The 25261-nt window shown below is 35.4% G+C and overlaps 1 protein-coding gene across 5 annotated transcripts in view; it reads right to left on the bottom strand.

Annotated features, from left to right (window-relative positions):
- USP15 (ubiquitin specific peptidase 15) overlaps positions 1-23186 on the bottom strand; it is a 119365-nt gene extending 96179 nt beyond the window's left edge. For 3 of the 5 annotated variants that reach the window (XR_006294741.1, XR_006294742.1, XM_043564770.1), the window contains exons 1-2: positions 23020-23185; positions 1232-1359 (exon numbers count right to left, since the gene is read on the bottom strand). Coding sequence is in view for 3 of the 5 variants with exons in the window: in XM_043564770.1 (XP_043420705.1) it covers positions 1232-1359; positions 23020-23108 (217 nt within the window). In the remaining 2 variants the exon portion in view is untranslated. Of the gene's footprint in view, positions 1-1231; positions 1360-23019 lie in introns of all 5 variants that reach the window. The other 2 variants (XM_043564766.1, XM_043564767.1) reach the window with 2 other exon arrangements.
- Positions 23187-25261: the final 2075 nt, after the last annotated feature.

Here is a 25261-nt window from a genome sequence, read left to right as displayed (position 1 = left end):
CCCTATTACAGTGGCAAAACTGTTCGCAGTATACTCCATGAATTATAAGGCTTTCCACTCCGTTATGAACACTTTATTCTTGGTCCTATATGAGCCCCAATGATTGTTCCCTCTAATTCTTTTGGGCGCTTCTTTCCTTGGCCTTGGGTACCCCGTTCACATACATGAGCTAATCAACACTCAGTTGGAGATATGAGAGAGACTCTGTATCTCTAGGTCTCTGTCTCTTTTTGCTGGTCATTCCTATCTGGTACTCTAAACTGAAAACTCTGGTGGCCTGGGTCTCCCTGAATCCCAAACTCTTTCCTCAACTGGGGGGAGTGCCAGGCTCTACATGGGTTTCCTCTTCTGTGCCTTGTTTTGAAAACTGGTATCAATGCAGTAAGCTGAGGCAATCATAGGGCTTACCACATTTGTTTCCTATATCTCAAGGATCACTGTTCTTTGCTGCCTGGTATCCAATGTTTTGAGAACCACTGATTTATATATTTTGTCAAGGTTTTAGTTTGCTCAGGTGGAAGAGTAAATCTAGTCCCTGTTACTCCATCTTGGCCAGAAATGGAAGCTCTGGTACTTGTGTTTTATACCCTTTAAATGTAATGAGAGGTACAGAAAACTGATAAGTAGCAAGGGTTGGAGAAGATTGATGCAAAAATCAAAGAATGTAAACATTTATCAGTGCTCCCCAACTAAATAAAGAATCATGTGTCCATTAGGAATAATGTAGCACTATAGTGCTTTAAGATAGTGCTTTCTAACTTACATTCTTCATTTAAAGATGTGAATAATAAACATTTCTTACATAATAAATGAAAACAATCTGTCATAATACACAGTAATAACTAATTATGATAGAATAATCTGAGTTCATTAGGTCAAATCTATTATACAAAGAAATTTTTTTTTTTAACATTTATTCATTTTTTTGAGAGAGAGAGAGAGACAGAGCATGAGCAGGGGAGGGGCAGAGAGAGAGAGAGAGAGAGAGAGAGAGAGAGAGAGAGAGAGAGAATCCGAAGCAGGCTCCAGGCTCTGAGCTGTCAGCACAAAGCTTGACACGGGGCTCGAACTCATGAACTGCGAGATCATGACCTGAGCTGAGCTTAACCAACTGAGTCCCAAAGAAATTTCTAATATATCTATTTACATTAACTTTCCATATTACGTACATTTACTATAACATATTCAAATGAACACATTTACAACCTAACTGAAGAAAAGAAATAATGACCTTTGAGAAGTCCAGAGTTATCAATGGGTCCAGGATATACATTTTGATCTCCCATCTGGTATTTGTCCCAGCTGTCAAAGCCAACATATTTTTTCCACTGTTTGAACCAGCGACTATCAACTAGGTACCTAAAAAAGAAAAGAAATCAGTAAAGGAACTATAGGAACAGCAAAGAAGCTATTTTTGATACTTCATTTTATACTACAGTATATGCCTACTTCAAAGGATTATTGAGAATAACTGTAACGTGACTCAGTATCTGGAAAAAGAATATTTCATTTGTGTAAAGTGTTATTTCTACTGTTCTATAAATATCTACTATTTGAGGACAAGTATTGACATACATGTTAAAAAAAAATCCTTAACAGTACCTCTTAAAAAATGCAGTAACTATTCAATAAAATATTTGACAATTGAACCAATTCAAATGGTAATCTTAAGAATCAATCAAAACAAACTTTAAAATATAACATGGTAAACAACATGAAAATGGTTCTTCTGCAAAAAACTTACAAACACAGTATGTTAATTTTATATATTTTACTCTATGTTTTTGGGGATAAGGAAAATGGATTATTAAAAGTTTGCAAGATCGATTATAATAACTATAATAACACCTTTTTTAAAACTATAAAAACAATTAGTTTCTTCACTAACAAAGTTAATAACAATAATACTGTCTCCATCTGTTTTTCATACAGTAGTAAAATCTGCTGGGGCAAGCAGAATTGTTTTTCTTTTTCTTTTTTCGTGGTTTCAAAAGTGTGGTACCCAAGCACTATAAGCTTTACTTTATTGATACTGTATTCATCTTATTTTCAAATATCTAGAATTGGCTTCTCATCAGATGGCCAGTGACAGAAGAAGTCAAATAATGGTGTTCTAGCAAAGAAAATATAAAAAAAATCATAAACGTAAAAAAGTTTACAAATTAATTCTGATTATTTTATATCTACTATGAAATACCGCTTTGCCATGGACTCATAATTATTTTAAATTCTTTACCAGAAATATTTTCCCCACACTTAACTAGGTTTAATCACAAACAAAATCAGGAGTAAAGGTCAACAAGATGTTTAAAGCCCACATGTGTACTAACACAGGTAGCCAAGTTTATTTGGAGACCATCATTATTATGTATCTGTGCTTACCACATGCAGCACTAAGTATAGGAATGAAATCCTACAGTTATATCTGAAAATATCTGAAGCAAATTCCTAGAGAATATTCATCAGCAGTTTAATTCCCTAAAAATGGGTTTTGTAGAATTATCTATACACTAGTACCCCAAACCTATAGTCAGAACTATGTAACAGAAAGTCCTCAAACTGCAGAACTTGAGACTTATGTGGAGAAAAAGTTCAGAGACTAAGTCCTAAGAAAACCCTGTCTCTAAAATAAATAGATTAGCAATAACTTTACATGTTAAATAATAAAGAAAATTATACTTAATTGTACCTCATTCACTAAACATCTTTTAGAGTGTCTCCTATATCTAAATAAAATTATTCAGATGTTTCATTTGCTTTCTTTGCAAATTAATGTCACACTAAATGGCCTTTCCTGTTTCATCTATTTTTTTTTAATCATTGTGCCAATTTCATAGTATCTTTATTACTTTAATCTTAATCTTTATTTTTTTAGGGCAAGTTCCCTCAGCTTGCTGATTTTGCAAATTGTCTAAACTATCCTTGGCCATTTGCTCCTCACATGAATTTTAGAGTCAGTTTACCAAGTGCCACAAAAACTATGATTAAGATTTTGATTGGAATCACACTGAATTTATAGATTAACAGTAATACTATAAATAACAAGCGATTTATAAAACTTACATTAAAACTACTTGGGAAATACTACCAAATTCTACTTATATTTAAAAGATACTTCTAAAAGACGGCATTTTATCTGCCAAAGTATTTAATAAATCCTTTACTGTTATAGTGTAAGTTTGTACTGGGTAGTATTCATCTCATCTTTTGCCGTAATATTTCTAGTTCAACTCTCAGATCATGAAGTGACTACTTTCTGTATAATACTACTACTGTAAGAGGATACTCTCCCATTTGATGGATATTTATCTGCTTTCAACACTACTTTCAATTAAAAAGTCCACCATATTTCTATTATAGGCTACCTATATCTTATTTGTGGAATTTTGTGGTAATGAAAGATGAAGGAAATGTAGGAAAAAACAGGAACATCTATTATAGAAGTAATATGTAGACTTCTCCACTCTGGAAAAGAGTAAGAAGGTTCCTCAAAAAATTAAAAATAGAAGAACACTACAACCCAGCAATTGCACTACCGGATATTTATCCAAGGGATACAGGTGTGCTGTTTCAAAGGGGCACATGTACCCCAATGTTCATAGCAGTGCTACTGACAACAGCCAAAGTATGGAAAGAGCCCAAATGTCCATCGATGGATGAGTGGATAAAGAAGATGTGCGTGTGTGTGTGTGTGTGTGTGTATACACATACATACTTTCTTGTATACACACATACATACATACAATTGAGTATTACTTGGCAATCAAAAAAAATGAAATCTTGCCATCTGCAACTATGTGGATGGAACTGGAAGGTATTATGCTGAGTGAAATTAGTCAGAGAAAGACAAATATCATATGACTTCACTCATATGAGGACTTTAAGAGACAAAACAGATGAACATAAGGGAAGGGAAGCAAAAATAATATAAAAACAGGGAGGAGGACAAAACGTAAGAGCCTCTTAAATATAAACAACAGAGGGTTGCTGGAGGGGTTGTGGGAGGGGGGATGGGCCAATAAGGGGCATTAAGGAATCTACTCCTGAAATCACTGTTGTACTATATGCTAACTCACTTGGATATAAATTAAAAAATTAATTAATTAAAAAAAAAGGAGGGCACTTATTGGGATGAGCACGGGGTATTAAATGTAAGTGATGAATCACTAAATTCTGTTCCTGAAACCATTATTACACTATATGTTAACTTGGATTTAAATAAATTGAAAAAAATAAATAGTTCAAAATTTAAAAAAAGTATGTAGACTTCTCAAGTATACTCAAGAAAGATGATAGTATTAGATGAAGTTGACAACTAAAAAAAAATATTTCAAGACATATACATAGATTTGTTATACTATAAAAACTTAACCCCTAATCTGTGTATCTGCCAAAATGTAAGACTCCTCAATGTGAACTGATTAAAGCCTACAACAGAATCAGTACCTCTCAACGATTACAAATAAGTGAACAAAGACAGGACTTAGACATTCTCAACAGCACTCATTTTTCTTTCTTTCTTTCTTTCTTTTTTTAAATTTTTTAATGTTTATTTATTTTTGAGAGAGAGAGAGGAAGAGCATGAGCAGGGGAGGGGCAGAGAGAGGAAGAGACACAGAATTTGAAGCAGGCTCCAGGCTCTGAGTTGTCAGCACAGAGCCCGACATGGGGCTCTAACTCACCAGTCTTGAGATCATGACCTGAGCCAAAGTTGGATGCTTAACTGACTGAGCCACCCAGGTGCCTTTCTCAACAGCATTCTTAATCCTTGGTGTGCTATTAGAATCCAGATGGACCAATTTCAGTTTCTGAGGATTTTTTTTTTTTTTGAATAGCTAGAACCATTTGTAAAGATTGATTTTTTCATGACTTTTATTCTTAGACCGCTAAGAAAGAATAAAAGTCATGAAATAATAATCTTTATAAACTGTTAAAACTTTGATTTTAAGATGAAGTCTAAAATCCTTAACATTGCCTACTAGGGCTTGCCTGATCTATCTACTCCTGCCTACCTATCTAGTCTCAACTGGTACTAATTTTCTTTGTGCTGAGATCTAACTACAAGAACTTTCAGTTGCTAGATACTCCATTTTTTGCCTTACAGCTCCATCTGCCTAGAATATTCTCCTATTGCTCCCAACATCTATTTAGTTCCTATCATCTTTCAGATACTCTACATGTCACTTTCTCAGGGAATCCTTCCATAAGCCTTTCCCATTTCCTCTCAGTTTAGATTAGGAAAAACAAGATGGCAATATCAGCCTACTAGTTATCAAGACTCTTTATTAAGTTAAAGAAATTACTTTTAATAACAAAATAATTAACATTTGAGCTTTATTCTTGGGCCAGGTGCATATTTCTAAGCACTTTAATATATTCGTTCATTTATTCCTTTAACTACCCAATAATGTAGGTACTATTATAATTTCATAGGCACACAGAAATAACTTGCCCAAGGTTACAAAGTTAGTGCCAGATCTGTGGGTAAAAAATGTGATCATGGCATAGAGAGAAGCAAAGACACCAATGAAAACAGCACAAAGAAACAAGAATTGGACTCATGTGTATGTGGAACTATGATATATGCCAAAACATGATTATGAATAGTGGGGAAAGATCCGGTTAAATGTGTGGGGGAAAAAATTAGAGCTCTACCTCACATATGCAGTCTGTTCTACTCTAATGTTTGTTTTGAAAACTTGAAAATGTTAAATGTATTTATATACTAAACATGATTAATATATTTGAGGACAATAGCACAAATTTCGGTATATGTTAAAGCACTACTTTAATACACAAGCAGGGCTGGGACTAGGGTAAGGCAGGTAAGATGCCTAGAAACCCTAATAGGAAGCTTCTTCAATTCTGCCCCATAAATGCCTAGACTGCTTTACCATAGTCCTAACACTGAAACACACTCAAGGTGACGTAGAAAACTACTCAGCTGCACTGAACGGCTTAGGAATGCACAAAGCACACACACTTCAAACCTTCATGTGTGTTATGAGTCACATTTGCCACATCTGCTGTTAAAACTTTTTGGCAGATTCCAGGGGCGCCTGGCTGGCTCAGTTGGAAGAATATGTGACTCCTGATCTCAGGGTCGTGAGTTCTAGCCCCATGTTGGGTGTAGAGATTACTTAAATAAATAAAATTAAAAAACAAAAACAAAAAATCCCACAACTTCTTGGCAGGTTTCAGAAAACTTTCCTTCCAACTCTCCACAATAACTCACAAGCTGCAAGCCTTTAAATCCTACTTCCGCAAGTCAACTTCATCATTTTCAAAAGAAAAATGTCATATTTATTATGGTAATTCTATATTTCTTAACAATTTAACATATGTAAAACTGTGCTATCACTTTTATTATATATATATTTTTAACTTTAACGTTTATTTATTATTGAGAGACAGAGCATGAGCAGGGAATGGGCAGTGAGTGGGGGAGACACAGAATCCAAAGCAGGCTCCAGGCTCTGAGCTGTCAGCACAGAGCCCAACATGGGGCTTGAACCCACAAACCGTGAGATCATAACCTGAGCTGAAGTCAGACTCTCAACCAACTGAGCCACCCAGGCGCACCTATTATGTTTTTTAATGTGTCACTGACAAAAATTTTATGAGTGCTGTGTCCCAGACCCATTTTTCCCATATGCTGTGTTTTTTATTGCATGATTTTGCATATTACACAGTGATTTTTATGAACACATGCCGTGTTACAACAGAACTAACTGTACAAAAATAAGTTATAGTTGGATTAAAAATGTAAATGTGAAAGTAAAAGTATAATTAAAAAAAAAGATAGGAGAAAATCCTCATTACCTTAGAATATAGAAGAGTTAAGACAAAAAGCAAAAAAAGACTGATAAACTTGCCAAGGTTAAAATGAGAAGCTACCATTCAACAACAAAGACACCATTAAGAGATAACATACAGACTGGGGAAGATACTTATACTCCACATAACTGACCAAGGATTACAATACATGAAAAAGTCCTTTAAGTTAGTAAACAAAAAAAATTCTTTTAACGGAAAAAGGAAAAAAAAGCAACTCACAGAAGAGAAAGTCATAATGGGCTCTATACATATGAGAAGATACTCAATTTCATCAGCAATGGAAAAAAAAAAAAGAAACTAACACCATACCATATTGTTCTGAACCATATCATGAAGCTGGTGAACACAAGCATGTGCACATGTGTCAACAATATTAAGTTGTGGAGAACATGTAGGGTAACAGGAACTTGTATACTGCCACGGGGGAGTAAACTAGAACCTGCTAGTTCCTTCCAACTAGTTTGGATGGTAGTTTGGCAATATCTACTAAAGATGAAGGTGTATATACCACACGATCATGTATTGTCATTACTAAGTTTTACCCTACAGAAACTCAGGCACATATTTACAAAAATACAACTGTAAGAATATATACTGCAGCATAATTTGTTAAGAATGAAAAAGGGGGAAAAAACCTAATATCCACTTTTCATACCAAATATATTACACAAGAATTCTAATGAAAAATACAACTACATGTATTAATAAGGATAAATCTCAAAACTACAATGTTGAACCAAAAAAATAAGACACATGTAACATAACACAAATACATAAAGATAACAGATATGCACACACAGAGCAACTACAGAAAACTTAAAAACATGCCCCAAACAGTACATACTATTTAATGATCCATGCATATATTAAAATATATACATAAGATAATTTTAATAATTATAAAACTAAATAGAATATAGAATTTAAAGTAATAACAATAACCTAATTCAGGACAGTGGCTCCCTCTGACAAGGGAGGGAAGGGGATGGGAAACATACACAGGAACATTCAACTGTTTCTGTAATGTTTTACTTACTTGCTTATTTATTTTTAAAGTTTATTTATTTTGAAAGAGAGAGCATGTGCATCAACAAGTGGGGGAGGAGTAGAGAGAATCCCAGGCAGGCTCTGCACTGAGGGTGCAGAGCTCAATGCGGGGCTCGACCTCACAAAAGAAGCTGAAGTCAGATGCTTAACCAACTGAGCCACCTGGGTGCCCAATGTTTTATTTTTTTAAACTAAGAGATGTGTACACAAGTGTTTTGTTATATTTTCCTTTATACTCTTCTGTCTTCCTGAAATAGGACATTAAACATGGCTAATATTTTCTATTTAAGATAGAATAACAGTTTATATATACAGTATACATATACACACACAAAAATGGAGTCAAATGTATAGACTGAATAATTGAGGTCAAAACTGGTAAGAGTTAAGTGACAGTCAATAAATGAAAAGACATTTCCGCCATAAAAATAAGAAAATTATAAATACAACTTAGGTTTTTTTTTTAAATTGGGATAGAAATATGTACAACAAAATGTATAAAATGCAGTTTGTTTTACTATTTATTTTTGAAATTGTAGGTTTATATTATCTCTTATACTAATCTCATATCTTATATGATCTTTTCCAAATAGATAAATTCACATTTGGATTTTAATAAAAAGTTTACATAAGTTTTGGAGAATTTTCTTTGGAAAAAGCATGATTTACTTATTTCTAAATTTATCAAATTATGCTTCTGACACATATTAATGTATTCATTCTCAAGAAATTATTTCCTTTGGTAACTAGAGCAACCAGTAAGTAAGCCAGAAAAGTAGAAATGATTGGGTGATATCTCAAAAGAAAAGAAAAGCACATAAAATATAGAAAGTACAGATTATAACCCTTAATATCTGGGAAGATGATATAAGCTAAACAATCAAAAATCCTAAAATTGACACATATACTGATTTTAAGCTGGTTTAAGTTTTAGTACAAAGTATTACTTTATAGATTTGCAACCATCTAAAATTCACCTAAATACCAATCTGCAAATATCCAGAGAGTCCAAAGTGTAGAAGGGTAATAATAAATTGCTTTGTGATGAATGCACTAATTTAAGTTTCTTGCACAACAGACTCTATACCTTATAGATGAGACCAAAGGTGAAATCTATAGAGTCCTTTTTTAATAATCTGAAGACATTTGGCTGTGCTCCCATATAAAATGCCATGAGGAACATGCACCAAAATATGATCAAAATCACTTTATTTATGATTGAGGCCTCTGGCTGTAGCTTAATCACTACCATTTCCCTCTGTTTCAGTGGGTTACAAGGAACTTCATGAGTGTCTCACCCTTGCACTACCCATGATTCTCCACACTAGTACGCTAATATGAAAATATTTTTATCATTATGTTATTATCTGGGTTCAAAAATTAGTAAAGAAAATCTCGTGGAGACTAAAGATCTATGGTCTTCAGTCTCTCAAATCCTTCAGAGATAACCCACAATCCTCCAGCATATCTTCAGATAGCCTTCTCTATTTCCAAAAATTTCAACTTTGCCAGTCTAACTCTCATCCATTAGGCTGAACAGACAATCTTGTTTCCCTACTTTCTGAGGAAGTTAGATGCCTCTACTTTCTGTCCAACTCTCTCGCTTCACATCTTAATCTTATCTGATTCTGTTACAGTTTGGTGAAGGATGTAACCCTCTTTAAATCCAAGGTAATTATTTTTGATCCTAAGCTTTGGATTTAATTTCCTTCTGCCTTGTTGGAGACTTACCCCATTAAGAACCCCTACTCTCTTGTTTCTCCTTGTATCTTATCTTTTTTTTTTCCCACTCAGCATGTAAAAAGGGCCAATTCTTTCACCCTTTTCCCCCACACCACCTCCCAACTTTTACACTCATTTCCTTCTGTATCTACTTCCATTCTTCTGATCTGTCCTTGCAATTAAGCTTAAATTTCTACTCCTCAATCCTCACTTACTCTTCACCCTTGTACAAGAAGTCTTCCTACCCCAAAGAGCCCTCAAGAAGTTTCTTAAAAATTCAAAGGATTCATAGTATTATGTACCTTATCAAGCCTTTCTAAAGTTAAACTATGTGAGGGGCACCCAGGTGGCTCAGTCAGTTAAGCTTCTGACTTTGGCTCAGGTCATGATCTCACGATTTGTGAGTTCGAGCCCTACGTTGGGCTCTGTGCTGACAGCTTAGAGTCTGGAGCCTGCTTTGGATTCTGTCTCGCCTTCTCAAAAATAAGCAAAAAAAAATTTAAGTTAAACTATGTGATACTACCTTTTGTTTTTTGCAACTTTTGCTTCCTCTACTCAAATGTTACTACTTCACAGAGTTGCTAATTTCTACTTCAATCACTGTTCATACTCTCCAATGATACTGTACTTCATACCAATGATTCCAAAATCTGCATCCCAGGGCCAGTCCTCACATCCTTAAATCATATTTCCCATTCCTACTAATCCATGTCAACTTGGTTTTTTCGTACATTTCAACCTCCAGTCATTAATCATTTTCACACCTTCATGGTCCTTTAATAAATGTCATCAATAATTTAATTTCCCAAGCCAGAAACCAGAATACTACCCTGTATTCTTCCTTTCCTTACCCCATAACATCTAGTAACCAACTTCAGAAAAGTACCTTATTTCTGTACCTCCCCTCCCCTATCATTTTTGAGTGGCATAGATTATTGCAATAGCTGCCCAACTTGTCTTTCCACTTTAAGTTTACTGCTTCCAATTTCCCTTCCATTCTGCTGCCACAGACATTTTAAAGACACAAATATGATCATGTTGCTCATTGCTTAAATCAGAATTCTACCACATAACAAAATATAAAAGCCTTATATTTATAAAAAGTTTTGTATAAAGTGCTTTCATGTTAATTAGTTTATAGTTAGAGTAACCTTTCCTTTCTTTTTTTATTTAGTTGATGGGGAAACCAAAACTCAGAAAATGTGACTTACTAATGAAATACGACTCTACTTGCATACATGAGTAATGCAAGGCCTGTTTTCACTAAGCACTCTAGTTTTCAGACTCTAAAGTTCAATGCTTTTTTTAAATACATTAAACTTGATTACAAGTCCCATTTAATAAAGACCTAAAGATGTAATAGATGCTTAATAAAACCACGTACCATTCCCCTTTTTATGAAACAGTAAGCGTTCTCCTAAAAACTGAAATAGCAGAGGGACATCATAATGTTATTACCAAGCTATAAATAAAAAGTGAAATACTTATTCAAAAGGCATAGTTTAACAACTATTAGCCATTTTACGTATGAAGAAAATAAGTATTTTCAAAGTGGGGCATCTTTGGTAAATGTTAGATCTTTGCCTATCAAGAATTTAGTAGAAAAAGCCTGAGTGTTCACACTACGCCTATATCAGAGTCACACTTTCATGTCAATTAAGGCTACACAAAAAATGAACACCATCTTTCTTTTAGGAGGTTTTCCAGAATGGTAGGTGAATACTAAATCATGGGTGAATTTTTTTTCACATCTAATCTCAATTTGTTTTCATGCTTAGTTTTGCTTACAAATCTTCCTACCTCCTGAAATCAGATTGGAATATATATAATTTCTAAATTTAGAAGAGAGAAAGAACTAGGCTATAGAGGGTATTATGTTAGGTGAAATAAGTCAGACTAAGAAAGACAAATACGGTATGATGTCACTTACATGTGGAATCTAAAAAACAAAACATGAATTAAAAAACAAACAAAATGCAGAATCAGACATATAAATTCAGAGAATAAAGTGATGGTTGCCAGAGGGAAGTACTAAGATTAATTCTCTCATTTAATGACATACTATTGATAATATCTGGAGGTTGTGTGATGAGGAAAATGGGTGAAGGTAAGTGGGAGATACAGGCTTCCAGTTACGGAATAAATAAATCCTGGGAATAAAAGGTACAGCAGAGGGAATATAGTCAATAACATCACAATAGTGTTGTATGGTGACAGATGTTAGCCACACTTGTGGTAAGCAGAGCATCATGTATAGAGTTGTCAACCATACTCGAAAGAAAAAGGACTAGGCCAAAATCTTCTAACATTACTTGCTGTGAGATCTTAAAGAGGTTAGTGCTAAAACCTTTAGATTGTTCAACTTAGAAATGGCAATTCATTTATTCACTCAATAAATACTAAACGTCTACTACATATATACTATTCCATATTGAATAGACAGCTAGCAAAATAGCCAAGGTCCCTATATTCACAGAATTCAGAGTCCAGTGGAGGACACTAATTAAGTAATTAACATATGTAGTAAAATACTATAAGTGCTGTGAAGGGAAAGTACTGGAAATTATGAAAATATATAAGGGCTCCCTATTCAGATCAAAGGAAAGCCTCTTTGAAAAAGTAACATTTTAGCATATGAATAGAAGTTATTTCAGAAAGAGTAAGAAAAAAAGCTATCTAGACAAGAGGAACAGCATGTGCTAGGACCAGAACTTTGGGAGTCTGGTATGTTGGAGGAACTGACTAAATGATGTTGGAGTTTATAAGGGGGTGGGGATGGGGGTGGGGAGAGAAATGCTAGTCAAGGCTAGAGATGTAGAATGGACTCAGACTGTACAATGCCTTTAGGGTAATAATAAGGATTTTATCCTAAGTGTAACAGAAAGCCGCTGTAAGATTTTTAGCAGGGAAAAGATATGATCTGATTTACATTTCATGAAGACCACTGGAAATACTTCACAAGATTACTGGGAGGATCAAATACAAATCAAATCTTTAGTGAGTAAAAAACTTACATAAAGCTATAAGTACTTCAAAAACGTCTATATTATATCGTGCTAAATATCTGAATGTGTCAAGAAAAACAAATTGTATTGTGGTCTGGATGGAATAGGTTTCAGTGGCTCCAAAGTAGCTGGGTCAGTTTTAGGACCCAAAATAAAGTTAATTTTAAGACAGTCGTCAAATGCTGAAAACCTACTATAAGAACTAAAATGGCCAAGTTTCTTTCTTCTTCTTCTTATTTCTTTTTTTGGTGGTGGCAGGGTAAAGACAGAACTCTAAAAGTTGTTTAGTGTTTTTATGCACGCTGGAAGCAAATTTAAGGAAAGATATATAGGGGCCAGTAAATGAGAAATAGTCTTAGACACAAAGAAGTTTAAAAGCAGTATGGGGCAATGAGGGAATCTCAGTAGCTGCATTTAGGAAATCATAGAGCTAATGAATGCATAGTTCTTTCTTTTCTTTTCTCCATTAGTATGTTTATACTTACAACTTTTAGATAAGCAGTTCCTCTTTGTCTAATACTGACATAAATATGTCATTTATTTTCTAAAAAACCCACCTTTATCTCTGCAACGTATACATAAAATAGTAATTCTTTTACCACTTAGAAAATACACAAATATTTCAGCCTAATTCAACGTAGCACACAATTTCAGAAAAAAACATGTATAACTATTTATGCAGAATTAGCAGAATAAACAATTCTCAATGCTAATTCATTCTAAGATTCATTCTCTAATTTAATGATATACTATTTAGATTACATTTACATAGCAAGAACATAAAACCATTTTTAAGACTAAAGGAGGTATCGATAATATCTAGCATTTTAAGCCATTATAAACCAGATAATGTACAGGCTTTTTAAAAAAGTACCAAACTATAACTCAGGATTTCATTGTTTCAGTTAAACTTAACCAAAGAAAGCTATGAAGTCCTTTCAAATAAAACAATGGCTTGATTAATCTCTTTATATCTTCATTTTAAATTTCAAGCATGTTCAACTGATTTTCTGCTTTGCACATTAAATTCATCAGTTAGCAAGAACTAATTTTTATGACCTCTTTTTACATCTAAACTAAGATTAAAAAAGGAACTCAGGAAGGAGGCCAAGTAAAATTGTGAAAGTGAAAAGAAAACCCAGAGAATGGAAGAAAATTTTGCAAATCATTTCTCTAATGAGGGATTTGTATCTATAACACATAAATTCTCAAAACTCAGTAATACAAAGACAAATAATCTAATTTATAAATGGGCAAAGGATCTAGATAAACATTTTGCCAAAGAAGGTATACACATGGTCAATATCCATATGAAAAGATGTGCAACATCATTAATCATTAGGAAAATGCAAATCAAAACTACAATGAGATACGACTTTATATCCTCTAAGATGGCTGTAATCAAAAAAAGACATTAACAAGTGCTGACAATGATGTGGAAAAACTGGAACCCTCATATACTGCTGATGGCAATGTAAAATGCGGCATCCACTTTGGAAAAGAGCCTGTCAGTTCCTCAAAAATTAAACATAGACACCCAGCAATTCCACTTCTAGGTCTATACTCAAGAGAAATCAGTTATATCTACCCAAAAACTTGCACATGAATGTTCACAGCAGGATTACTCATAAGAGTCAAAAATATGAACAACTCAAATTTCATCAACTGATGAAGGAATAAGTTCAATGTGGTATATTATCTATACGATGGAATACTATTCAGTAATAAAAGGAAATGAAGTACTAAATACTTCACGGAAGAAGCCAGACACAAATATCACGTATATGATTCCAAAATATCCAAAATAGGCAAATCTATAGAACAAAAAGCACATTAGTAGCTGTCTAGAGCAGGGGGATTTGAGGAGAAACGGGGGGAAGAAGAGAGCTGCTAATAGTTACAGAGGATTTGGGGAGGGGTGATATTCCAATACTAATTAAGGTAATGGTTGCACAATTCTAAGAGAATACTGAAACCCAGTAAAATGTAAGTTTTAAGTGGGCAAACTGTATGATATATGAATTACATCACAATAAAGCTGTTATTTATTATTAAAAAACGTTTTTAATTTTTTTTTTTTTTTTTTTTTTTTTTTTTTGAGAAAGAGAGAGCACAAGTGGTGGAGGGGCTGAGAGGGAGACACAGAACTGGAAGCATGCTCCAGGTTCTGAGCTGCCAGGAGAGAGCCCGACATGGGCTTGAACTCACGAACCATGAGATCATGACCAGAGCCAAAGTTGGATGCTCAATGGACTGAGCCAACAAGGCACCCTTTTCTTTCTTTGCTTTTCTTTCTTTCTTTTCTTTTCTTTCTTTCTTTCTTTCTTTCTTTCTTTCTTTCTTTCTTTCTTTCTTTCTTTCTAAGAGTGGAAGGGTCATATATGTGGATAGGATTATTAGGGATGATTCTACAGAAATTGGTGTTGAGCTAGGTTTTGAAGAAAGTCAATGTCAAGAATTAGTAAAATGTACTTGAAACAATATGAATGATGTGTAAAGCCCTATGATGCAGAAATCAGTAAGTAATTTGCAGGAAATGGGAAACACCATCAGTACCAAAGCAGAGCTATGTAAGTTAGAAATGAGACTGCTAAGAGACTAGAAAGCTAAACCAAGGAGAGAGCCACAGAATATCCTACAGGTTCCTCAGATGGAAAACAGATGAAAGTGCTATTTTGATAAAGCTATCGCTTCCTGATTTTAAAACTTCAAAGTATTCTTCTTTCAAAAAGCTGCTTCCATAATATGAGTATATGGCTCAGTTTTAAATGAGCATCATGCACTCAGTTTAAAATGTGGGCTTTTGAGTTGACTATCTAGCTTGGGAATCTTTGCTCTACCACTGATCCAAGTGTGACTATGTGCATATAACTCTGTACCTCAGTTTCTCTATCTGCAAGATGAGAACAGGTATAAAGCTCTTAACATGGTAAATGAGTGATAATTTTTGTAACCATCACCATAACTATATGATACATGTAACTATTCAGCTGTACTTCTCCAGAGAATTAAGCTTCTACAGCTTGAAACCCATTCAAATTTATGAATATAAATTTTCCATCTACATCAAACATAAATCTCCTGTGATTAAACTGTTAAACTTGGTCAATCTTTTTAAACATAGTTAAATAATATAAAACAACCCAAATCTTCATATTTCTTTTACTATGATCATTTCACCTCATCATTTTTAATATTTTTTTTGGTAACATTTTACTCAAGGAACTTCATGCTCTTTTGACTCGGGTAATTAATTTGGTCTTTAATGCTCCAGGTTTTGATTTAACTGGCTCTCTAAAATTTAGAATAGCCTGAGCCACTCTTGGACTTGCTTGTGAAAGTCTTTGACTTCTTTCACGAAGGAGGTCCTTTCTATGGCTGCTTCTGCTACATGATTTTTCCTAACAGTAAGGAATTATCACATTACTATTTGGGTCTTCTCAAAACTAAAAGGAGAGAAGGGACAGCTAGCTCTCCTCCTCAGGGAGAAGAAAAGGTAGTCATTACCCTCCTTTTCAGGGGGAGGGCTATAAAGAAACCATGCAGAATCTTACTGACAGAAGTAGTAAAAAAGTGTTGTAGACATAACCAAATACAGGTTAATCATACAGAGGTTTTCTGCCTCCTATTAAAATCTCACCTTCTTTTCTTCTTTTTGAGGAGTTATTCATTAGGCCTTCAGATATGTCATTTAAACTGTATCCAAAATTGAGGTTACTTACTACCAGTCTTATTCTATGTTTCTTTAGTAGTGACTTCTGTGTAAACTGGATGATAAAACTGAAAGGAGCTCCTTCCTTTCCCTTGTTTAAAGAATAGATGGGAAAAGAGTGTGGAGAGATGACTTCGATGGAAAAAATATAAGATATAGAGTATGAATTGCAGTGGAAACTAGGGAAATGAAAATAAAAGGCACAAACTGAACTGAGTCAAGAAGAAAAACAACTGTTTTAGTAACTGTTGAAAAACTCTATAAAGGAGCTAAGGAGGAATAATGATTTAATAAAATACTATTTGCAATATATTTGAGTAGTGACAGCATAAGGACGTTCCTAATACTAAAGAGATATTGATAATACCTAGTATTTTAAATCATTATAAACCAGGTATTTAAACCAGCTCTGAACTCTTCAAAGCATCTATAAAACGAGGTAAATAAGAAAACTTACTCTAAGTATAAAGCATTTACAACAGTGAACGACACAGTGTTAGCATTCAATAAATGTTCACTAGTGGTGGCATTACCACATGCATGAACCACATGCAACTCAATTGATTTCTCTGAGCTCAGTTTCCTTACCTATAAGAAAGGAATATAAATACATACTTGATCCTTATTTTAAGGACTAAATCAGATAATGCAAGTAAACACTTTCATTGGTTGTTCTTAACCTTCCCATTATCTCCTTGTTAATATGTCTGATGGCTTCAATTCACTTTTATCAATAATCATGGCTTATTAATGAAGTGATTCTCAAAGTGAGGAATAGAAAAATCACATTAAACTCATATAATAAAATGGATATATCTAATGACTAATATGGCAAAACTGATTGTTCTCTTTGCAGTAATGCTACTTGAACCATCAGTTTTCAGGAAGATGTTAAAGAGGTATCAATATTTTCACTGTCTTAATTCAAAAGTCTTTTGACTTTGAAAATTCATGAAGAGTTGTTTTTGAAAAACAAAATCACTTGGTAAATATGGAACATAAAATACCAAACTTTCATATTTGCATTTCTGGGCTGGGCTGTTCCTATGGATTCATAGTCCAAAAAGGGATCCTTATGTGTTTGTGGTTTACTATAAGCCAACACTTTTAAAATACAGGCAAGGTAACTAAAACAAAAATATCCTACAAGTTCTTCCTGTCTGCTTGATGTGTTATTTCTGTAAAACTGTATGAGAAGGAGCCATACAGCCTCTAATAAAATGTTACAATTACTGATAAACAATTTAAATTCAAAGTTTCAACAATAAATCATCTCAATTTCTTTATTTTAAATAAACTTCTGGATCAAAATAACATTTATTCTACATACTGAGTTAATCACCCATTGAACTTTAAATGAATTAAATTTTCAATTTCCGGGAGAAAGACATTACAATTTTTCTAAATACTACATATCTAAACTGAACAGTCGGAAAAGACAAGTTGGCAATAAAATGGTAGAATTCTGCTACTAAATATAAAATAGATTCCATTTAAAAAGAAAACATGTCCATTTTTTTTTTTTGCCTTTTTAAAATGGGACATTTTAAAATGCATCTTCAAAATAAGAGGCAGTATAGTACAGTGATTTTAGGGCCTGAATTAAAACCCCAGACCACTTGGGTTCAAATCCCAAACTGAAAGGTATTATGCTGAATGAAATAAGTCAGCCAGAGAAGGACAGATATCATATGCTTTTACTCATATGTGGATCTTGAGAACTTTAACAAAAGACCATAGGGGAAAGGAAAGGGGGAAAAATAGTTAGAAACAGAGAGGGAGGGAGGCAAACCACAAGAGACTCTTAAATACAGAGAACAAACTGAGGGTGGATGGGGGTGGGGGAGAGGGAAAGTGGGTGATGGGCACTGAGGTGGGCACTTGTTGGGATGAGCACTGGGTGTTGTATATAAGCCAATCTGACAATAAATTATATTTAAAAAAACAAACAAAAAACCAAATCCCAAATATATCTCTGTGTGAATACTCCGAGCCTAAGATTCCTACAGCACTTTCACATTCTAGTGCCCTAGAATCGTAGCAGAGTAAACAAGTTAACATATGTAAGTACTTAAAACAGTACCTAGCAGGTGGTTTTTAAATGTAATATAGGGGCACCTGGGTAGCTCAATCAGTTAAGCAACCGATTTCAGCTCTGGTCATGATCTCACAGTTAGTGGGTTTGACCCCTGTGTTGGGATCTGTGCGGACAGCTCAGAGCCTGGAGTCTGTTTCTGGTTCTCTCTGCCCCTCCCCAACTTGTGCTCTGTCTCTCTCTTTCAAAAATAAACATTAAAAATTTTTTTAAAAAATGTAATATTATACATCGTGGCCTGACACTAATTTCTTATTATACTTATGTACAAGCAAGATTAATACTTGTCACAAAACTATTTCGTAAAAAGAACATTTAATATTTTACATGTGCTAATGGGGCAAAAAGGATAGGATTTTGGGGGAAAAGCCTAAATGTCACTAAACAGATAAATGAAATCACTGACTAAAAAGCTCTGGATCTTCCTGGCAAATGAGGTACATTAATTTTGGACTAAGAACTTAGAAGTGATTTAAAAACTTATAAGAAGGCTTAAATTAGGAAAAATTCCCTTTCTGGATTTTAAGCAACCAAAATGTAAAAAATGTGCTTTAATAATGTCACTATTTCTGCCCTTATTTTCACCAATTTACCAACACTAAAAAAACAGTTTTGCTTTCTGGTTTCATTTCCTGAAAATGATGTGACATGTACCCTAATTTAGTGGTTAACACTTTGGCACAACTAAAATTAACATTTACAGTAATAGTAATGAAAAGAAATTTTTAGCAAGCATTTAGTAAACAATCTGGAGATTACACTGATTAATAGTGCTCTTCTACATTATAAACTGATTTGTCATTTTAAGGTATTTTCTGTCAGTGTCAAAGTTTCAGAAACATAAGAGACCATATAAAATAAAGCCTCAAAGATTTCTAAGTAAAAAGAGTAGGAATGCAAGGAAAACTTTAAAACTGAATGTCTCCTAATGTGAAAACCTTGATCTGATGGGCCACTCCTTGCCAGCGTATTTAAACAAAAATATCATACATATCATGTGCAATAACTCCAAATACAAATTAAAGTTACCCTCTGAAGTATCTTAAACCTACTATAGTTATTAGGGTGTATACAAGAGTGACACACAGGGACACCTGGGTGGCTCAGCTGGTGACTCCTAATTTAGGCTCAGGTCATGATCCCAGTGTCCTGGGATCAAGCCCTGAGTCAGGCTCCATGCCTGCTAAAGATTCTCTATCTCCCCCTCCTACCCTCTCTCCCCTGGCTTGCCCACGCTCTCTCTCATTAAAGTAAAATTAAAAAAATGACACAAAATTTATATTTGTAAGTTAGCTATGCATTACCATAGACTGTACATAAAAGTTAAAATCACACATAAAAATTAGTGAAAACGACTGGTAGAGAAATAAAATTTCATAAAAATGGGGAAATAATGCGATGATTTTGATGATATGTAGTTATCTGTTTATTTACTTATATCTCCAAAGAGAGTAGTCCATAACCCACAAATTGTCTTAGTAAGTCATTTATTTAACTACCTATCCCCCTTGAATAGGTTCCTTTATCCCTAATATACTTAACATGTAACATACTTTAAACAAAATTTCCTCTTCTCTCCATGTCATGAGAAGCCACCAAGTATTTGAAGGTTATCTTTCATTCAATCTAAACAATTTTAGTTTCTTTATCCTTAGTTCTATAGTTACTGAATTCTAACAACCTTGTTCATGGTTTTCTGAATATCTCCTTTGAGCTAAAATACAGATTAAGAAATAGCATTATAAGACTACTTCTTTACTCCTTCTAATGCAGATCAGTGTCACTTTTATACCTCATTTTTTTAAGAGGTATAATTCTGCATCCATTTTGAGTTGTCACTATAAAATCTAGTATCAAAGTTATAAAATTTGTTCTTCCTCATTTCAGACTTGTGCAACTTATTTTCATCTATAGAAAGTCAGTCTGCAGATTAAAAAAATCATTCACTATTTACAAATAAACAGAAACTCTAGTTTTCAAGCAGAATCAAATCTGTACCCATGCTTAAGTGTTAGTTACCGAGCAGACTACTATGAAACCCGTCCTTATCCAAAAGTGCTCACAAACTACTTAATGAAATTTATTCATTTTAATTCCCTTGACCATAACATCAAACATTAGTATTAAACTTTTAAGAATAAACTTATGGTAAATCTTCCATTTTTTCTCATTAACCCAGTTTTTCCAAGATGGTTCCACACATATATGAAGACAACGTTCCATCTATATATAATCCATTTCAGTTATAAAATACCAGACTGGATTTGCCCCAATAAGCAAAAATGACTAATCCAAAGATCTTTTAAAAAGACATTAAAAAGAAATAACTTTCTAACAAGTTAAAAATAAGTTTGAAAGAGTCCCAAAAACATGAGCCCAAGTAACAACTAAATTATTAAATATCTTTACCAGTTCTGTAATTATGTGTACATAATCAAATTTGTACTTACCAAATTATTCTCCTTAAAGCTCTGAATCAAACTGAATCTGAACTATTTCCTTTTTTGACAGGTTTCACCTAATTGCAAATTAACTGCCTTACATATAAACCAAACTGGTTTTTGCAAATCCCCAGTACTATCCTGTTCCTGCATTCTTTTTCCCTTTAACTAAGGAGGGTAATGAATTTGAGAATAAAATTTTTCACATTCTGCTGTTACCTAAAAATACGGGCATCAGTTTCCTTTTCTTTAAAATGAAAGCTTTGAAAAGACGCAAATTTTGGACTTCCCGTATTCTTTTAGATCTTTAAAATGTTTTATAATAACTTTGCCAAAAAGCAAAAATACTTTTATTTGAGAGACATTAAACTTTAAAAAGTTTAATGCCCACAATACACATACTGTTCCTATCACCCTATGGTGTCAACACCACCAATTACTCAGTATACCAAAAACACACATTAAAGAGAATAGCCACATGAATAAGAGGCATATTTAAATTTTAGATTTCTATTTCATGGAAGTCCACATTTATCTTCCTATGAGGTGGTAATTGGCTAGGTGAATCAAGAATTTTTAAGCGTAGGAAGCAAGAATTACCTTCAATAATCCACAGACTAAGGTAAACTTGTGTCTCAGGAAATACCCAATTTCCACACAAGAATAAACATGTTACAAGCACTCCAATATGAACAATAATGACGATTAAATCATCCAAAGAGCGTATTTTCTGTTGTACTGCAACAAGTGTATGTTTACACCCTCAGGGATTTTTATCATATAAGCACAGAATGTAGCCTCACAAAGTAGGAAAACAGTACCAAGACTTAGATCAAAGTACTAAAATTCAAGTCCCAAGACTGCCATCTACTAGCTTAACTTGAAAATGTCCTAATACTACAGCATTTTATTAGACGTAAATGGCGGTGACAAGAAAGTAACTAAAATTTAATGCTATCGCATAAACATAATATTTCAGAGCATTTCATTGAATCAGGACAAAAACCCCACAATGACATTACTATTGCCCATTTTTCATAGATGAAGATACTGAGGTACAACGATTTAAATTAACTTTCCTCAAAGTCACACCGCAGGTTAAGTGGTGAAAACAGTGACCTAACTAGGTCTAAATCTTATGTTCCTTCCAATAAGTCATAGAGGAGGTGAAAAAACACTCTAAATAATATACCAGAGATATGGTGACAATGGGACACGAAAATAATGGTTACCACTGTGAAGGGGAACATCATCCTTCTTAATAAACAGAGCACTTGCTCTTCACGCTACACATTCCCGTATCTAAGTTATTCTGAACGCCACTTGCAATGGCCGACAAGTATTAGAATGTATACACACTTCCTTCAGTTGTTTTAAGGATATCCTTTGGTATTTCATAAGTCTGACTATTAGCAAGCGACTTAAGCCTCAAGTGGACTTATCTACTTTTTGCAGGCCTGCGTTATCCTTCAAACGAGGAGAGGGCTGCGCTTCTAAGAGAAATGCTGCCGGTTTCCACCAAGCCTCCCCGAAAGCACAAGACCACGTGGTACTCCTCATTAGCCTAAGGATCTGTACTCCTATCCCTCCTTTTGACAAGGACCTGGAAACTAGGGTTTCTTTCTCTTAAGTGGCGCCCTGACACATGCCACCTGTGTAGTAGGAACCGCAAACATCCTGCAGCCCGCCTCCCGGAAGAATACGAGCAACAGAATAACGAGGAACTTGAATGCCGACAATGCCGGGAAAAGGAAACGACTGGAGGAGGAAAGAGGGTGAGCTCTTGATCAGCCGCGGGACCTGGACCTGTCAAAAATTCGGAGACTTACGCCGAAGGACTGTAACCTATCATTCGGGAAGGCCTGAGGTGGGAGCGGCACTACGGAAGGAAGGAGGACGGAAAGGAAAAGAACTGAGTGAGTCGCCGTCGCCGCTCCTCGCACACCTCTCAGCGCGCCCCGACAAGCCACGAACCCTGGCCCTCATCTCGGGTCCAATCTTTGCCCCAGCATTTCGGGAGCAGCCCAATTCTTGCTGCCCAGCGCGGCGGCCGCCGGACCTGCCCGCACCTGTCACTAGCGAAAGACACCGGCCCGCAGTTCCCGCCCAGTTCTCCCCCATCCTCCCGCAACCACGGCCACCTCAACGCCTTTCTCTCACCAGGTGTCCCCTTTCCGGAGGGAGGTTTTGAGCAGCGTCGCGATGTCAGACCGCTGGATGTCCAGATCCGCCGCTCCGCCTTCCGCCATCTTCTTCCACTAGCGGTAGCGGAGGCGGCAGCGACGGCGGCGGCACGCCCCAGAGCATTGTGGGAATGGCGTCCCGCGGCCCCGCCCAGTCGGCAGGTCGAAACCAAAAGAGACGTAATGGGGGGAGGCACCTCGGGACAAGAGTTGGTCCCGGGGGCGGACCGAGTGCGCCGCCGTGGTCTGCTGCCCCCCATCGGCCCCCGCCCGTTCAGCATCTCGTCTTGGCCTCCTGTGGCCCGGGACCGCCAGGTTTTATGTCTTGTCTGTGGGACACTGGGTCCTCTGTCTCTAGAGCGGTGCCACCGCCCCGTCCATCCTCGACTTCTGCCTTCCCCTCCCTCTTTCTCACAGACGGCTGAAAACCCTTATTTGCGCATTCAATCACGCTGGAGGGTGGGGTGGGGCGGGGGGCGTGGGGACGGCTAAGATACGGCAGGCAGAGAATTTTAACCATTCTGAGACACCAGTCTTTAGGTTTCTAGTCGCAGAACCTAAGCTCGGTGAAGTTTGGCCCAAACAAAGAGCAATCCGAAACCGAACACTTGGCCTCGATGCCCTTCTTGGACTCCTTCCTGCCCTCCTACTCCTGTTGTAGGTGGAAACCTTTTATAGGCTCTTTGTGACGCCTCCCCAGGCACACCCAGACGCCAAACTGCAGTGAAAAACATGTTCCGATTCCTCGGTGAACAGGGTGTGAAATATGTATCAAATAATGCCAGATACTACAGAGGAAGAAAACGTGCAAGAAAGCCTGTATCTCCGATGTTATAAAGTAACATTTTCTTGACCACACCTTCCCAATGTGTGTATATCTGAAATATGTAGTAATAGCAGCTTTAATTATAGCCAATTATGTTACAAATGGGGAAATCGAGTATCAAAAATCAAATGCCAAGGTCACACGGTAAGTGGAGAGGTAAGTTCATAACCGAGGTTCCAAGGCCCACGTGCTATCTGTCCACTAGAGCACACTGATTACCTCTTTTTTTGAAATCCCGACCTGAAATATAAACTGAGCTGCACTGGGTTCGTGTGTGTGTGTGTGTGTGTGTGTGTGTGTGTGTGTGTGTGTGTGTATTTTAAACCTCTGAACACCTAGTGGCTAGCATAGTGCTACCTAACATGTAAGAACCACCTAAATATTTGTTTCAAATGAATTGTGGCAAAACTGCTTGAGTGTTTCCAAGCATGAGGTCCAGAAATTTGACTTTAGGATAATGTAAATGATCTGAAAAGTCTAGAAGATGGATAAGAATTCCTGCATGATCTCCCCTTTCCCATTCTTAATGTCTACCCTAACTCATTTGGTGGGAATATAATAAAGATGAATGCAGTTATGCTCATAAAAAGTACTAAGCCCTTCCAAATTAACGTAGTGTATACTGGAATTATGATGTGTGTGTATCAGCATTATGATTGCTTATTTTCTTCATAATACTATGTTGCATTATCATGGCATCCTTGATTTGAGAGTCTTCAGACTTTGAAGCTTCCAGTTACTGCTATTTCTTATATTATTTGACTTTCTTTATGAAGGTTAAAAAAAAAGTTTCCCTACCCATGAGTACCATCAAAGGGTCACATTTCCCCCCTCCCCGCCAACCCCTAAAAGACAACAAAGTAATTTTCCAAGGGGACGCAGCATGATATAGGAATATTGGAGTCATGAATAGGAGTTAAAACCTCACTTCAACCTCTAGCTCCAAAGTACTCAACTTTTCATTTAATCATAAAATTAGGAATAATAATACCTATCTTAAAGGATTTTTATGAAGATTAAATGGAACATTTTTATTGCCTGGGACATAATAGCTAATCAGTAAACACTAATGTTTACCAGTGACAGGATGAATTGTGTAGTATATAAATTATATCTCAATAAAGCTGTTGAAAAAAATTTCACAGACTTTGAAATCAAAACCATGCTATCATTGTATAAACATAGCTTCCATTGATTATTATTTTTATTATTTATTTATTTTTGAGAGACAGAGACAGCATGAACGGTATTTTATAAACATAGCATAATTGAGAAGTGATGCCTCATGCACACTATTCAGTTTTCTTTCAAAGAAAATGCATATCTGAAATATTGAAGCCTATAACCATGCAGCAAAGTAAAATAATCTTTCCATTTGCACCATGTTCAAGGC

This window comes from Prionailurus bengalensis, chromosome B4, assembly GCF_016509475.1.
Source record: "Prionailurus bengalensis isolate Pbe53 chromosome B4, Fcat_Pben_1.1_paternal_pri, whole genome shotgun sequence".
Classification (NCBI taxonomy): Eukaryota; Metazoa; Chordata; class Mammalia; order Carnivora; family Felidae; genus Prionailurus; species Prionailurus bengalensis.
The sequence above is the reverse complement of the archived record's forward strand: the minus strand, read 5'-3'. Positions and strand labels throughout refer to the sequence as shown.